Source organism: Tupaia chinensis, unplaced genomic scaffold (assembly GCF_000334495.1).
Source record: "Tupaia chinensis unplaced genomic scaffold, TupChi_1.0 Scaffold000161_3, whole genome shotgun sequence".
Taxonomy (NCBI): domain Eukaryota; kingdom Metazoa; phylum Chordata; class Mammalia; order Scandentia; family Tupaiidae; genus Tupaia; species Tupaia belangeri.
In genome coordinates, this window is record NW_006159634.1 from 851,842 (window position 1) to 868,696 (window position 16,855).

Sequence of the window (16,855 nt, forward strand, 5' to 3'; positions counted from 1 at the left end):
GTGTGCCTGGTTACCTTCTGCAGCACACAGTGGTTGTGTTGAAAAACCATTTATAGGTCATTTGAGGCCCGAGGTCTCAGGAAATGTCCATTTCTTACTGGGTGCTGTGGACACTGTTAACCCGGGCCCACTTTCCACATTTCCTTCAGCCTTTTCTTTAGCTCTGGCGGGGAGCGGACCTCCACCTGCTGGGGCCTGGTTCCCCACTGCAGGATGCCCTCTGGGCCAGGACAGCTGAGTCACCCAGCATGGCCTCGTAGTCCTCATCATCGCTCCTCTGCAGTATCGGCATGGGTAATTGCTCTGTCCTTTTCTGAAACTTCCCTCAACTTCTGTCCTGGGTATGTTTCCCACTTTCCTGGCTCTCCTTCCTCTGCCTGCTCTTGAAATAGCAGTGTCCCGGGCCTGACTGCGCCCCACTGCCCACGCCTTCATCTCCAATGCGGTCTTCCCTTCTGAGCTGCAGGGTGTGGCCCAGCTGCCCGCCTCTCAGCCATTGCAGGAGCCAAGCCCCCTTCCCTCATCCTTGGGCAGGGCTGTGTGAGAGGATAGCGTGACCCTGCACTCAGAACACCTGCAGGAGCCACAGAGTGCTCTGGGCCCATTTGAACACCCGCCAGTCTAATTCAGGGTTACTGGCTGTCTGCTCCGGAGGGCCTTGGTGATGAGGGTCCTTGGAACCACCTTCCGGCCAGCTGACCAGCGTGAGGCTCACGAGGGCCCAGGTGGGTCCGAGCACGTGCCAGCTTCAGTGGAGAAGGAAGGGGACGAATCGGGAAAGCTCCCCGGTTGTTCAGCGTCATCACCACACAGGTCTTGTCCTCCCTGGTCTCTTCCCTAGTCTCCATCCTGATGGTCCCTTTGTTCCTTCTTACTGAGGTCATGGGCAAGGAGGGAGGGGTGTGGACATGCCTGTCAGGAACGTGTGAGCAGTGAGTGAATTTAGGTTCTCATGCCGAAAGACTGGCTGGCGTCCTACCATCCCCAGACGGTCGAGCGCTGGGTTTAGAGCACACAGTGTAGACTGCGAGAGGCCAGGGCCCGACGTGGACTGTCCATTCCCTAAGACGCGCAGGAATAAGTCAAGGGGTTTAGTAGGCCTGGGTCATCGCTGAAGGCAGACCCGACAGACGACCTATGGAAGTCTCCTACCCACCTGTGCCACCCTGCCCGGGCTGCCCCACGCGCCTCACCACACGTCATGGGAGTGTGCAGTAGGCAAGAGGAGTCTCAGCAGTAGGGAGGGGACAGCGGTCCTCCTACAGTGGTGATGGCTCTGTGGCAGTGAGCTCTAAGTCGTCATGGAGACCCAAGCTCCACAGCATCTGAAGCAAGGGGTACCCCCACAGCCTCAGCAACTGGGGTGACTGACAATGTGCTTCAAATGTGCGTTTCAGTTAAAGGAAACTCAGGTTCAGAGTGTTTGTGCAAAATATTATGATTTTTCTTTTTTTCCCAGGTTTTTCCCATAAGGCATATGCACTCACCGGAGAGAGACGAAGAGAGGGAAAGTGAGAACCACCCTCTTGCCCCACAGGAGACAGCCTTGCTGTAATCCCTCTTCTTCCATACTCCTCTCAGGATTATTGGGCACACACACACCCAATGTGATTTTCAAGCCACCGGGTCCAGGACTCAAACTGCAGTTGGCCATGTGGGAGTCCAGTGCCTTAACCACCACGCCACCTGTTGGTCTCATTTATTAAAAAATGAAAGGATTATAAAAACACTGAATGGCAAACACATTCACTAGCAGATTTTTCACTGTCACATTTACTCTTCATTGTGTTGTAAAGTGCTTGTGTAACACGAGTGTACTGACACACCCATGTTTCCAAACAAGTGTGTGCATCCTGCAGTCTGCAGAAACTTCGTGGGTCACCTGTGCTTTTACATGTCACAGTCTGCAGTCAGCTGCTGGTAAAAGTGTGATAACGGATGAAGGAAAAAATGATCAAGCTGAGTGTGAACACTTCTGCACACACACGCACGCACACACACACACAGCTTACATGGAAACAGATCTTGCTGGGAGTGTATCCTTAGTATCTGATGTTCACCCAGGCTGGTGGCTGTTTTCTCCAGCTCTGGCTGGCAAGGTGAGGGCTGTGTAGACGGGCCGGCCTCCCGGGGTCACCTCTGTGCTCCAGCTCTTTGTACAGAGCCACCCAGGTGGGTAGCTATGGAAACCACTCCCATTGTGACCAGGGCCATCCACATCCAGGTCGCAGCCCACCCTGGTAGAGGCAGCAAGGGCCTCAAAGCCTGTCTGTAATCATGGAACATCGGACAGGCACAGAACGGAGTTGAGTAATGGCAAAACAAGCCGGGGCAGCCATGGGTCGATGACACCAATCCAGATCTCTCCCTGAAGCAAAATATTCAGATGATTGGATTTATCTTGGTGGTGGTTAGGCTGTGATGCTTTGTAGCTTGTAGCATTTAATTGAGATGCTACATCTCGTAATACGAGTGGGAGTATCATGCTTTTGAATAGGCTCAGTTGAATCTCAGTATATTTGTTGATTTTAAAATGGGATCGTGGTTTGAAAGCTGTTACACTAACTTGTTTCTATATTGCTGCTTTAAATGAAACTCGCGAGTTGAGCCATAAGTAAAAACGTTACTGACTTGATTAAATGCTATGATTTTTCAGCCAAAACATTTAAAGGAATTAAATGTAACCCTGATTTTAAAGTATCTTCATCTCATTTTATCTGTGTTTTCGAAAGCACTGCCAGTGAAAGATGTGGAAGAAAAGCCTGAACACATCGGAACAAAAGAGACTGAGAAATTGCCCCCCAGCATCGAACCTCGACAACAACGAAGTGCCTTATTCGCTAGAGGAACCAGAAGAGCAGCCAAAAGTCCCCAAAGGTCGTCAAGTAAAATAAAAGAGAACAAGCACCCATTTGCTCTTTACGGCTGGGGGGAGAAGCAGACCGATACAGGAAGCCAAAAAACTCACAATGTCCGTGCGTCTGCCCCTGTGCACGAGGTGCGAGTCGGCACGTGCCGCCACCGGGAGGCTGTGGGGCCGCGGAGATCTCAGGGCATGGGGTGTCGGGCCAGGGAAGCCCAGCAAGAGGGTCTGGGTGTCCGTGGTCTGGAGAGCAAGGGGTTTAGGCTGGTGGTTAGCCGGTCCCCAAAGGGTGTACCGACAGCTAGACAAAGGACCGAGTCCCCGAAGGGGTGGCAGGAGGTTGCGGGGGCACACCAGGGCTGGCCACTGCCTACCACCATTTCCCACTGGCTTCTCCAAAGGTCTCAGGTTCTTTCCCCTTTAATAACCTGGTATTTTCTCAAGTCCTTTGCTATTGGTCAGTCTGTCTGCTCGACATCTCCTGGGGACTCTCCTTTTTATCTCAGATTAAATTCAAGTTACTGTTTTCCGTTTGCCCGTAATGGATGCATTTTCCTCCCACAAGCTCTAGTTCTCGTCTCACCTAGCCAGGGGTGGTCACCCTGTGTCAAGTCCTGAAAACATTTCAAGGGAAGATCCACTATGGAGCCCCCGAACAATGGTATAGTTAGCACTCACACGGTTACTGCAGCCTAGACCAAAAGACACCTCTAAAGAAGCAGAAAGAAAAACTGGATTCTGCTCAACTCCCTCAGTCAGGGTCTTCCTGAGCAGCCGTCGAGCCCAGTGGTGGGATGATTTAGAGTGGTATTTGAGACAGCAAAGCTGTCGTTTAGCAAAAGACCTCTGACAGATTCTTGGGATTAATTTTAACAGGATTTATGCCGTTGAAGGACAACGGGTGATAAAATCCCTTGATTTAAAAAAAAAACCTGTTTATTTAGTATGCTGCTGTGAAACATTTGAAGTTCTTTAATGGGGTATTACCCAGGCTTAATGCCAGCGGTTCCCACGGTTTTCCCGAGCCAATTCTAGAGGCACATACGAATTAGTTTGCCATTTCTACCTAAAGCTTAATTTTCTGTCACTTTGTTCGAATATCACTGATAACGGGTAAGCCCTCGCATCAAAGGCCAGGCCTTCCTGAGGAAGCGTTTATGTCGGGAAGAACTGTATCTACACAGCCGGACCTGGGCTCTGGCCTGCAGCAGGGACCCTGGCTAGCTTCATCGTGGACGTTCTTAGAAATCGGTACAAAACCCAGTGTCATTACGCTTGTCTTTCTGAACTCCCCGTAGATTCATGAATCTGCGTTGCGGGCCAAGAACAGGAGACAGGTGGAGAAAAGGAGGCTGGCTGGCCAGCGGCAGCGCGCCCACTCGGTGGAAGCGGAAAAGAACAGGAAGATGAAGTCGCTGTCCTCCGAGAACCCCTGGATGACAGAGTACATGAGATGCTATTCAGCAAGAGCCTGAGGAGAGGAACAGTTGATTAAACAGCCTCTTTTTAAAAAGAGTAGATGAAAAAAAGGAAAAACAAAACAAGAACCATCAAAAGAAACCGGACACAGGTTTAAGAAACCGAGTGATCATGCGAGGCTTTCTTTGGGGACTCTGAGAGCTTGTTTTATCCTGATGAACCTCGGTCACCTACCTCAGCAGTAGGGCAGACAGCTGAAGCCATAGACTTTTGGTTATTTATGAAGATAATTCCCTAAATATTTGATATTCTTCTAAGAGTTTTGTTTTAAGGCATCTTAGTCTTTTAAGATACTGACACCAAATGCCTTTAAACGGCTGTAGACGCTTCCCACTCAGTATTCTTTCACTAAGCCGAGATGGGCCCTGTCTTTCCCTGTTCGAACACCTTTCCAGTTCCACAGCAAGTAAGGCCATTCCACCCTACAGCACGAGACTCGTTTTTCCCTCTGCGTGTTTTTTTATGAAAACATATGGAGTCAAAAATGAGTTTGACCACTATGGATTCCATGCGTAATGAAACTAGAACTTTGGCAGATCCTGAACCAGTAAACTTATTTGTATTTCAGCTGCTCAGTATTGCCTTCGCATAGGTTGTGATGTTTAAGAATTATCTGGTTTGGGGAAGGGCCACCTTTTCTCTTTAAATGGCCATCTAGGTATTTATTATTTAATAGTTGAGTAGTTCAGATACATTCCAATAAACAAACTGCTGGTGTAGGGTGTTTAGTGTAGTTATAAAGTCTCCTCTGAGTCAAAGACGGTCACGTTTCTTAATTGCGAGATTACTCTTTTTTTTAAGAACAGGTCATATGAGCTCGGTCGCTTGTTAGAGCCACAGCACTCGTATTTACAGGGCATAAACTGAGCTTCACCTAGTAAGTTGAGATGGTTCCTCCCACTGGGGACGGGGGGCCAAAGTGAAGGTGGCCACTAGGGATGTCGTCCACTCCTCTCTCCGCTCTCCCACAGAGCGATAACGAAGTTGTGAAGACAGGATATTCAGACTTAGGTCGAAGCGCACTCCTCGGTTCCTAGCCAGCAGGGCGTAGGTGCGCCTGAATGTGGAAGAACGGAGGTGTGTGCTCAGGCATAAATGCATGTCACCAGTGCTCCTCCTTTTTAGGGCTTAACACCTCTGCGGTTAAAAACAAGAGTTTTAAAAACCACTGATCCACCTGATGAGTAAAGTCTTCTCCATCCTGCAGAAACAAGAGTCCCCTAGAAGGATGAATACTCAGTTCTCTGCAAGAGATAAGCAAGTCCTTGGCCTGGCCAACTTAGCACAGAAGACCTGCGGGTGGAGGCGTGAGACCAAGCGTTTCCAGGATGGTTCCCCTCTGGCTCTCTGAAGTATGATAGCCACTTTTTAGACCACGGTTTGTTTCCATTCCACAATGAGATCATTGCACAGTATCATCTTGTAACTACAGTAAGCTTTCAGAACTCATACTGAAGAATCCTGAGTTTCTAACAAACATTTTAAATATTTGCATTGTTTCGAGGTGATTTTTGTTTGTTTGTTTACACATAGAGAGCTGTCCTAATCACTGACGTGTGTTTAATCAGAGGAAATTCTACTTGTTGTCCAGACAACCTTCCTAGTGACTCTGGTGGATTCTGGTGTTGACTGCTATTAAAGTCTCTAGCCATTGTGGGTACCCGCAGATCACGATGTGGCAATTGTGACGGGGTAGCTGCGTTTTTAAACACTTCTTGCATGTTCATTTTAGCCATTTCAGCTCAGGCGTTGTCTTGCACCTGACAATCCTAGGGCAGTCATGAGCCCCACACTGACAGCTGCCTTAGAAACAGCTTCCTCCAGACTTCGGCCCAGTCAGGCTTTCGCTGGGAAGACAGACTTGCATTGAATGTGCTTATTGCTGAAAACTCCAGATGGAGGTAAAACTGAGAGGGTGATCTTGGCCAAATTCTCCCCTTCTTTTTACAGAGAGGACAAATGGATACGATTTTAAAAATTATTTTTAATGTGCACAAACAATGGATAAACCGATATGGATGACTATAGTTGTGAGTCCCCTCCTACATCTCTGTCCTTAGTTGGTTGTGGTTTCTTTTCTTTGTGTTTAAAGAATTGACAGTTACCTTTTGAACCCATGAAACTTAAGTGATCACCTCGGATGGTCTGCTCTTTCCTTCTTACTCTACGAATGAATATGATCATGTCCTACTTCTCTCTGCAAGACGGAGAGAGAGGTTAGAATGACCTTTCATGCTGAAAAGTCTGAAACTGAGAATCCAGTGGCATTTAAAATAAATGCTACATAAAAGTCTTTAAAAATGATCTGGGTTTGAATTCTTACAGCAGTTTGCTCCCAGTGTGTGTTTGTTTCTGTTTTGAATGTAAAACAAAGGTAAGAGTGAAGTGCTAATGTCAGCAGCTGCTGGATGGAAGCGAATGAGAGACTGGAAGCTAGGTCTTTTTCTTCAACGCCACTGCTTTAGGACGGGTCAGAGCATTTGGTACGTCTGATTATATGTATATTCCTTTCCTGACAGTCTACCTAGGCCCACTGACGTGTTTAAAGTCCTAGTGGTTCAGGAGGCTAGTCGGCAGTCGTGCAGTTCCTACTTGTGTCTTTGTCACTGTGTTTATCGAAGATCAATTGCAGGCCGTGAGGAAGGAAGGCGCATGTGCAGAGATCACCTGAGGCAGCAGAGGAAGCTGCCAGAAAGAGCAAGACGTCGCTGTCGTGACCGAAAGGCCTCGACAAAGAATTCTGCACTATCTGCAAAATCAAAACGTCATCGGGGCTCTCCCTGCCCCTTCTATGACAGTACTGGGCATAGACCTTCTGAATGGAGTGGTATGTGCTTGGTGCTTAAAATGCTGACGTGTTACCGGCCGAGAAGAAAAGAAGCAACAGAGAGAGACAAGGGGATTTTGCTGTTAAGCTGATTGCTGCCATGAAAAATAGTTTTAAAAAACCTAGCTGAATGGACAGTTTTGCATTTCACGGGACTAGATAAAAAATGGTGCTAATGTTTATATAGCTTAATTCTGTAGTCGGTTTGGTATCGAGCTGTGAGTGCCCGACCCATATGAGACCCTTACTATATAGTCTATATAATATCAGTTAAAAGTTATTTTTAAAAAGTGATCCTAAAAATAGGAGCTAGTCATTTCAAAATGTTTGCATTTGAAATGCTTTTTTTTGTACGAGGGGTCATCAAAAAGCTCATGGAAAATGCGTATTATGAAAAAACTATGCATGGATTTTGATTTTTGCACCAAAAGAAACTTGTACTTTAATTCCATTTTCCCACAAACTTTTTAAAGTCCCTTCGTGCAATAGGATGAATACAGAATTATTCAGTACAAGTGTGTGCATATCAAACTCTGTGTAAGGAGAATCAAGGTTTTTAGCCAAAATTTACCCCTTTTAAGCTGTTGGTGTACGATGGAAAGAAATTCCTTGCTCTTCTAATGTTTATTTCCACTTTGAAATTCCAGACATGGATGAACGTTAGAGGCCTCTTTTCGGATTTCTTTTATAACAAAACTATACGTAGGGAAGATTTTCCTGTGCAATAAATCAGATAGGTTTTTGAGCACTGCATTCCCTTTAAAAATCTGAAAGAAAAACGGCTGGGGGACATACTCTGAAAGCTCAGGCAATGGGAGTTTGGGGTTGTATTTTTAAGAACTATGTATTTTTAAGAACTATGTATAATTTAGTTAATATTGCATTTACTTGGAAAAATGTGAATAAAGTTAATTAACATTACTGGCTGAACTTTTTTTCTTTTTTTTTTTTTGAGAGGTTTTTGCCATAGGGCGCGTGCGCTCGCCAGACAGACAGAGACAGAGAGACAGAAAGCGAGAAATCACCCCCCCCAGGGGGGACGGCCACACCGCAATCCCTTCTCCTCCATTCTCCTCTCAGGATCTTGGGCATACACGCACATGTGCCCGGCATGAGTTTTAAGCCACCGGGTCCGGGACGCGAACCGTGGTCGACTATGTGGGAGTCCAGCGACATAGCCATTACGCTAACTGCTGGTCCCACTGGCTGAACTTTTGTGAGCAATAATTCTTAGTATATAAATGACTTGAAGAAAATGTGTGACCGTATCGACTCCTAATGGGTTTTTTACTCTAGAGCAGTGTAACAAGATACACTAGTACGCCTAGGAGGAGGTAAGTCGTACATGTACAGTTTGAGTTGCACTGTAATTTTTCCCAGTATTTTCTATCACCTCTTACTGTTTTGAAAGTTACAAAAGGAATAGTGCATGGTTACAGTCATCCAAAAAGAAGTTTACACTACATGAAAAATCCCTTCACTCCCACTCCCTTATCAAAATCCTACTCACGTTCCTGCAGGAAAATCACGCTGGGAGGGACCAACGGTTGGCATAATGGTTACGTCGCTGGATTCTCATGTAGTCAATTGTGGTTCAAGTCCTGGACCTGATGGCTTAAAACTTGTGCTGGGCCCGTGTGTGTGTGTGCGTGCGTGTGCTCAAGATGCTGAAAGGAGAGTGGAGGAGAAGGGGTTGCGGCGTGGCCGTCCCCCCGGAGGGTGATTTCTCGCTTTCTGTCTCTCTGTCTCTGTCTCTGGTGAGCGCACGTGCCCTATAGCAAAAACCTCTCCAAAAAAAAAAAATCCTAGAGCTGACACTGAGTACCCGCTCTTCAAAGATACCCGTCTCACCAGACTCTAAGTGTGTGTCTTCAGCCAGACACTGACGAGCCATGCGTCGAGGCGAGCCTCGCTCGAGGCCCCAGCTGGGAGGGGAGAGCACAGACTGGGCCACTCCATGGAGGACATTGTAATTCGGGGGTTTGGGATGGTATCTTAGGCCGTTCTGTGTGCTGTAACTGGGCAATTTAGGGAAAATAGACGTTTATTTGGTCACGATTGTGAAGTCTGAGAAGTCCATGAGGCCCGGGGCCCAGCATCCACTTGCTTTTGGGGTGGCCCCTGCTCTGCATCGCGGCAGGCAGAGCAGCTGAGGGGCCTGCAGGCGGTGCGAGACCTAACACGAGGACACTGCACCAGCCTGCTCTGGGTTAGGCCTGCACTCCCGGAACGGCGCCTCAGCTTGAGGGTCCCATCTCGGCATGCCACACAGGGACCCAGTCTCACCATGAGTTCTGGTGGGGTGAAGCCACATCCAAACATAGCAGATGGCAAGGTGTAACCCTGGGTTTCCCTAACTAACTCATCTAAGAACATTTTAACACAAATCTCCACCAACGATAAAATCTGCAACACGATGTTGTCAGAGGGCAGGAAGGGCTGGCAGGTGGCGTGGTGGTTAAGACACTGGACTCCCACATGGCCGACCACGATTTGAGACCTGGAGGCTTGCTTTCTCACTTTCACTCTCTCTATGCCTTTCTTTGGTCAAATTAAAATAATAAAATAAATTAATCTTAAAAAAAAAAGAAAGAAAACAGTGGGAGGTCACTGAGTGTTCCCAAAGGCCTGGGTGTCCCTGCAGGTCCACCTGGTTCCACCCGGAGACCAGGCTCTGCCCACTCTCCTCCTTTAGAGGCTGATGCCCCAGGGCCTCTGGGGTGCTGTCAGCAGAGAAAGGAAACCTTTTTCCTGGCTACTGTAAAATGGATGACAAATGTTAAGATCGAATAGAAACAGAAAATAAACTTTAGTGACATCTTTTTAAGGATGTGGGGGCCAGCAGGTGGCGTGGTGGTTAGGGCACTGGACTCTCACACGGCTGACTGCGGTTGCTTCCTCACTTCCTCTCGCTCTCTGGTGAGCACACATGCCCTGTAGCAAATATTGAGATAACGATAATAAAAAAATAAATAATTATTTTTAAAAGTATTATATATGTATTTATTTTTAAAGAATTATTTTATTTTATTCACTATTATTATCTTAAATTTGACCAGTGAGAGAAGAGAGAGGAAAAGTGAGAAAGCAAGTTACCAAGTCTGGGACTCAAACCACAGTCTGCCGTGTGGGAGTCCGGCGTTCTAACTCCCATGCCACCTGTCGGCCCCAGCGTTGTGGACTTCAACCGTTAGACGTCCTGCTTTACAGGTCAGCTCTTCTGCGGGCAGTCAGCTGGCTCAGTATTTAAAAGGAGCCCGTGCTGGACTTAGCAGAAGTCTTCCGATGAGTTGGCGTGTGGGGACGTGCTGAGTACAGGCCCGGGCCGCAGCACGTCCACACCATCTGCCTCCAGCGAGCAGGACTTCCAGGGCAGATGTGCCAAGAGCAAAGTGCGGGGCAGCCTGGGACCTGGTCCAGTGCTCAGGTAGATGCCCTGTCCCGGCTGCTGCCACCCGTGCTGTGACGAGGCCCACGTGGCGCAGTGTCTGCTTGAGGCCCGGCTGCGTGCTTCTCGGCTGTGCAGTCACACAGCTGACACCTGGCACTGGGAGGAAGGTCCTCCCCACAGAGGATCCCCACGAACACACAGCAGGCTCACCTAAATTTCAGACACTGGGTGTCCCTAAACGTAAGCACACGTGGCGAAAGCCCGCGTTTCAAGCTGACGCTGTTCCTGGAAATGAAAGGGACGAAGAGGATGGCTGGTAGACTACCCAGATAGTTACAGATGAAGGAAGATCCCCGAGTGAGCCATGTCGTCTCCCTTCTATTCTTGCTCAAGGACTAAGTTAAATAAAACAAAGAGGCGCCACGTGGGTGAGGGCTGGCCCGGGTCACTGGTTTATTGCCACACAGCACAGGAATGTCGCCAAAACACAAACGCCGCCTGCTCCCAGCCGGGGAGGCAAGCCCGACCGCCCAGGGCGGAGCGCCACCTCCTGGCGATGGAGGGCCGCCGCCATTAACACAGGCCTGGCCTTGACAAGAGAAACATTAAGTTGCAAACAACTTTGGTACCCGACAGCTTTAAACACAGAGGACAGACTGGGACAAACATTCTGAAAACCAGCGGGCATGCGTTTTCATTCATGCACTTCCAATTGGTAGCCATTTCAACACTGAAGGCGTGGTCAAAAAAGCGCGATATCAAACTTGTAAGTTTAAAAAAAAATCGAAACATGGTTTCACAGTGGTGACATCAACATATTCCCCATTCCTGACTAGCACTAAAGTTCTTTTAAAAGTGGAAAATACTCCTACCAGTTAAAATCAAAACTGCTTATAGTTCTTAACATTTTAACAAACATTTTTATAATAAAATGTTGCAAGACAAAGATTCCAGTTGCCAGAAATTCCAGTTCCTTGCCCACGGTGCTGTGCAGTGGGGCTGGGGCCCACTCCCCAGGTGTGGCCTTGGGCTCAGGCCCCTGTTTTGAGATGGGCCTAATCCGATACCCGCTCAGACCACAGCAAAGGGTTGTTTTGAAGCTTAAATAAAAGGTGCCAGGTGTGAGAATTTAAGTGGTAAAAAATGTGGCTCCTTTTCAAGGTCTTACAGACATTTCAATGGAAAGTATTAAAACTGAAGTTTCTGATAAACTGAAAATGGTTAATACTTTTTCCAATCAATTATGTATTTTTAAAGAAGAAAAGAAAGGTGGGCACTCAGCCCTACCCTCTGACAGGTGGCGAGACCCCACAGCGCACATGGTGACCAAGACCCTCCCCATGGCTCCCACAGGGTGACCGTCTGGAAAATCAGGTGGAGACAGGGATAAACCACCTAAGGAGACCGCACATCTGAGTTGCAGGTGAGATCACTTCATCTTAGAACGAGGGCAGGAAACCAGTATCTGCCATCCTCGGTTCCCCTGGGAAGGTGGCAGAGCTGCCAAGCTTCCAAGGCCTCCTTATCACTCTGGCTTCTGCTCCAAGTGGGAGCAGCTGGCAGAGTGAGGAGCAGAATGGAGGACCCCTCGCATGTCACCCCTCAGCATGGGGTTCCCACATGCCCTGCAACACCTCATCGAGCCTGGGCCTTGGAGCAGAGGTCCAGGACAAGCTCCCAGTTCTCACAGCGACAAGTCCTCCCGAGCTGGAGGACCCAGGGGCCACGCCCTGTCACGGTTACCTCCAAGAGGCACCGAGCCCAGGGGGCGAGCACAGGTGGAATTTCCTAAGAAACAGACCCTCACAGCACAATGGCAGGCTGCGCATTATAAGCGTCCAGCCCCAGAATATTAGGAAAGGAAAACAGGTCAATATAGACTGTGGCTGACTTGCAAAAGGGGAACGGGCTGCTCCAGGAAGGAGAGGTAAACACAGGCTCCTTCTGCAGATCTTATAAAACAGGGTCTTGCAGTGGATAGGCAGCACTAGTGGTGACCAGGTACCTGGAGAGACGGGGACACTGCTGGCTCTCAGGGCCTGTCCTCCACAGCACTGGCTTCCCGCCTGTGTCCTAGGAGGACACGTAGGGACAGCAGCCAGTTCGACGACGTCGGTACCAGAGGGAGGCTCGGGCAGAGACTCCCGGGAGCAGGCGTGTGCAATGGGCCAGGCTGGGAAGATGCCCAGCAGCCAGGCCGAGTGCTACACCTGTGAGGACAATGGGCTTCCATGAGCAGAGCTGGCTGGGGAGCGGTGGAGGCCGAGGACGCGGAGCTCTCACAGAGGCACGAAGGCCGTGAGGGAGCAAGGGTCCCGTGGGAGCCCCTTCTCCCCAGGAAGCGGGTGAGCCTGGGCACAGCACAGACCTGTGGTCGCACAAACCACCGTGGTGACTGTCCTGGGAAAGGGGATAACGTGGGAGACTTACCCTGGATGGATGAGAAAGTTCCTGACTCAGTTTAAAGTGATTTGAGGCCTCCCCACCGAACACACAGAAATGAACTTTTACCATCACGTTTGTGCTTGGTCCTTAAATATTTAGTAAATGCAATTATTTCCATGGTATTTTGGAATGCGAAAATCCTCAGAAATTTAGTAAGTTTTTTTCTCCACTCTAGTTTTCTTTGAGCGAAGTATGCACCAGAGGTCAGAGGAAGGAGCTGTCCGAGCACAGGCGCGTCCAGTCGCTGAGTCTCCCTCGGGGCAGTGGCAGTGTCCTCCAGGTGGACGCACACAGAGGGCACCGCGGGGTGAAGAGAAGGCGCGGCCCGTGTCATGCTTGGTCGGAGGTCCAGATGAGCACGCAGCGAAGGTACACGTTTTTGTTAGAACAGGAAACAGTCCTCGTCGTGGGACACAGACCATGAGGAGGACTTACAGGACAGTGCCTTGTGGTGCCGCAGTGAGGGGGTGAGGCTGAAAACACTGAGCAGCCAGCAGAGCCAGGGCTCCGGGCTCTGGGGCTGTGCCCGCTGTGGGTGGCAGGCGGTGGTCCTGGGGTCCCTGCTAGGGTATTGCTGCCCCTGAGGCTGGGACAGCACTCCTGGGACAATGGCCACACGCTGGGAAGTCACCTCCTCCAGCACTTCACGGAAGACACACAGCATGCTTTCCCAGTGCAGACCAGGACCCCGTCTCTGTGGACGTGCCAGACAAGGAGGGCCCGGACACCGTTGGCTTCTGTAATGTCCCAAGGGAATGGCAATTTCGTCAAAGTTTAAAAAGTCATTCTCGTCAGAGGTGTGTGCTGAGCTGTTGTGAGGTGAAAGACAGGTGTTTCAGGTGTTTTTAAATACCCCAGCATAAAGCAGTGGGGACAGACAGACACCACGGCTAGCCTACCGTGGCCAGCTACTGGCTGGCCTGGTCTTCCCTGCACTGTTTTTTCTCTAACTGTGCATGTCAGAAACTCTCTATAATAAAAAATGAAAAACAAGAGAACTGCTATCTGAACGACTGAAGATTTCCTGATCACGTTATTCCCTACCAGTAAGCGATATTTTCCAGGCTTCGAGGAGGAGGCTGCCAACGTAACTTCCTGTCTTACTGAAACTGGCTAAGACCAGAGCTCACAGATCAATGCCTCTAACATTCTAAAACAACCCCCGAAAGAAGTCGACACCAAGCACCAACAGGGACGAACTGACGGTGTGTTCCTCAGCAGCCCGGTGGGCTGGGAGAGTCACTCCACAGACGACACACATGAAAGTGATTGGAAACTTGGAGGTGGCTAAAAACCCTTCTAGTTCTCCCCTCCAAGCAAGGGAGACCAAGATGACAGAAGTGGGAAAAAAAAATCATCTTTTCTGTCACGGTAGAAGCTACACACTACCCGGGTTTCTAACTTGAACATCGCATTCTTTGCTCCGTAACATCGTCAGCCCAGCTGGAATCAAGGTTTCTAAACATCCCGGCCACTGTCGAGCCGGAGTGTCCCCCACAAAACCATTCCAGATTGCCAGACTGCGATGCTCGCATTGCACCCAAACACTGGGCAGAAGACAGTGACAACCTCATGTCTGAATGGGCTTTATGATCCATTTCTAGGAAGACTGGAAAACTACTTTTCTAGAAACCTAAGTTAATAACTTTCTGAAAACGTACTAAGTTGTGGGAAACACATACGTAACACTTGTCACTAGACTGACTGACAGTGAGTTATCTCCTCTCTTTTCCCTCATGGGAAGGGCTTTTACTGAGGACCCCTGCGGCCTCCTCCTCCAGCAGCTTTCACAGGTCAAGGGTCCGGTTTAATTCACAGGCTCATTTATAAAACGAGCTTACGTTTATGTTGTTATTATTTTAGTTCCTGCTTCTGAGTAAGTGGGTGGGTTGGAATGGGCAAGCCCCTACCCCCTGCAAAGAGCTGTTCGAACACGAGCCACCTGCACAGCTGTCCCCAAGGAGACGCTCACTGGGATGCGCCCCGTCCAGTCGTTCAGTCTGAGAATTTGCTTCGGATTCTGATTTTCAAAAGAAAACATTTAAGGCATAAAAAAAGCTCAACTTAAAATACCTAAAGCAGACAAAGACTGCTACTTTTAGCTAGGTCACTTCCCAGGCTTTGAGTGTGTCTGTGCCCTTTTGGCTGACTAAAATAAAATGACAAGAAGAGCAGAAGGCAGCTTCTAAGCAAGAGTTCATTCAAATGACCAGCCTGCAGCCAAGAAGCCACAGTGGGAAAACACACAGAAGGGGAAGAATGCTTTTCAACTCCTCGACTTAACACTGTGTTTCGGCTTTAAAGGTCTCCATCACACCCATTCTTACACTGACATTTCCAAACAGAAGAACGAGTCTTTGTAATGCAACATGCCTTGCGCTTCAACACACCCCACATACCTCTTGTGACTTAAAAACGTGTTAACTCGATAACTGTAGTAAGGCATTGGAATATTCAAAAAAGCTACAGAGAATTTCCCAGGGAGTGGTCTCCTTTGAACGCTAACTAGATTGAGTGGGTTTCCCTGAACACAAAATAAAAGATCTGAGAAAGCAGCCGTGACGCCATGGCACCGAGTTGCAGGGGCGCGTGGTAGGGGGTAGCGTGCTTTCCAGCAGGGACACAGAGACGGACAGACGGGAGACAGACGAGCAGCCCCAGCTCGCGTGGTCCCATCACATGCAGTCAACTGCTCAAACAGAATGAGTGCCCTGACAGGTCTGGCTAAAGGAGCCAGGATCCTCAGTGCCGATCACGTGGCCTGCAGCAGGGCCGGGACTCCGGCCACTGCCTGGCTGACTCGGGTGAGGATGTGCCAAAATCAACAGAGGGCTGGACAGTGGGGCTTTCGTGGACAAGCTCCGTTTTCCGTTTTATTTCGGGATGCCGCTGGCTGACTGCTGATCTAGCATCGTGTGGGTGGGCATGTAAACTCAAGGTAGGATGTGCCAACAGAGCCCAGTGAGGGATGCATCTCCGCCTCTCCGGTCAGCAACACAGCCAGCTGTGCGGTACAGCCACACGGTGAGGAACGCACGCCTCGCTGTGGATGCATTTGAGTTCACGTGATTAAACAAAATACAGTATTGAACCGCATTGAGTGCCATGGTCTACTGTGTCACACAGCAGCGACCAGGCCAGCGAGGACGCTCAGGACGCGGGGCGCAGCCATGTCCCGAACTCCAGGTGGAGGGAGATGTGGAAGGGTCTGTACATACATGTGCACCCGGGGGTACTGCCCACTGAGCCAGGGTCTTCAAATGGTCCGGTGCCACTGTCGGCTTGTGCGCCCCGAGTTATTGCTCCCCACGGACACCTACTTCTGTACAGCGTAGGAAAGGATGGTGATAAAAACTTCATCTCCTTCAGGCTCCAACAACCGTGTCTCAAATACCACCGCACGGACACCTAAAAACATGAAGAACAACAGGAATGTCACAACCATAAACGTGAAAGCAAATACGCCCTGGCGCCTAGGGAAGGACGAGCCAGGCCACCCCTCCTCTGCCTACCAGACAGTGTCCATTAGAGACAGAAAGTCCGCAGCGGGCGAAGGGCAATGGAGATTCACCCGTTCTATAAACAGCTTCTATTTTAGCAAGAGGCGCATTCACTTCAACCTCAACCAGGTCTCCGTGACGTGCCAGGAGGCGCGTGTCCCCTCCCCGGCCCCGACAGCCTGGCCTGTCCTTCCTTTCCCGACAGGCCCTGAGGCCCTCCCGCAGGGTCAGAACAGGACCCCCGCCCCGAGTGTGGACGCTCTGAGCCCTCCGTGTGGCAGGTTCGCAGGCGGCGACAGCCCCTGTCCTAAATACACAAGGGCTGGCGGCGACATGGGCACCCACCTGTG

General features: G+C 49.5%; 3 protein-coding genes across 3 annotated transcripts in view; 1 reads left to right on the forward strand and 2 right to left on the reverse strand.

The window, feature by feature from the left end:
* CCSAP (centriole, cilia and spindle associated protein) overlaps positions 1–7,533 on the forward strand; it is a 25,430-nt gene extending 17,897 nt beyond the window's left edge. Inside the window, exons 3-4 of the mRNA XM_006146022.3 lie at positions 2,733–2,998; positions 4,162–7,533. Of these exons, the coding sequence (XP_006146084.1) occupies positions 2,733–2,998; positions 4,162–4,338 (443 nt within the window). The 3' untranslated portion in view covers positions 4,339–7,533. The remainder of the gene's footprint in view (positions 1–2,732; positions 2,999–4,161) is intronic.
* Positions 7,534–10,985: 3,452 nt separating this feature from the next.
* On the reverse strand, positions 10,986–16,450 carry LOC102491821 (uncharacterized). The gene is given in 2 exon segments (XM_014586826.1): positions 10,986–15,150; positions 16,326–16,450. Coding segments are annotated over 2 exon segments (411 nt in total). The 3' UTR covers positions 10,986–14,864.
* Positions 13,079–16,855, reverse strand: part of RAB4A (RAB4A, member RAS oncogene family) — a gene marked incomplete at its 5' end in the record, with an annotated part of 15,980 nt that continues 12,203 nt past the window's right edge. The window contains 1 exon segment of the mRNA XM_014586837.2: positions 13,079–16,413.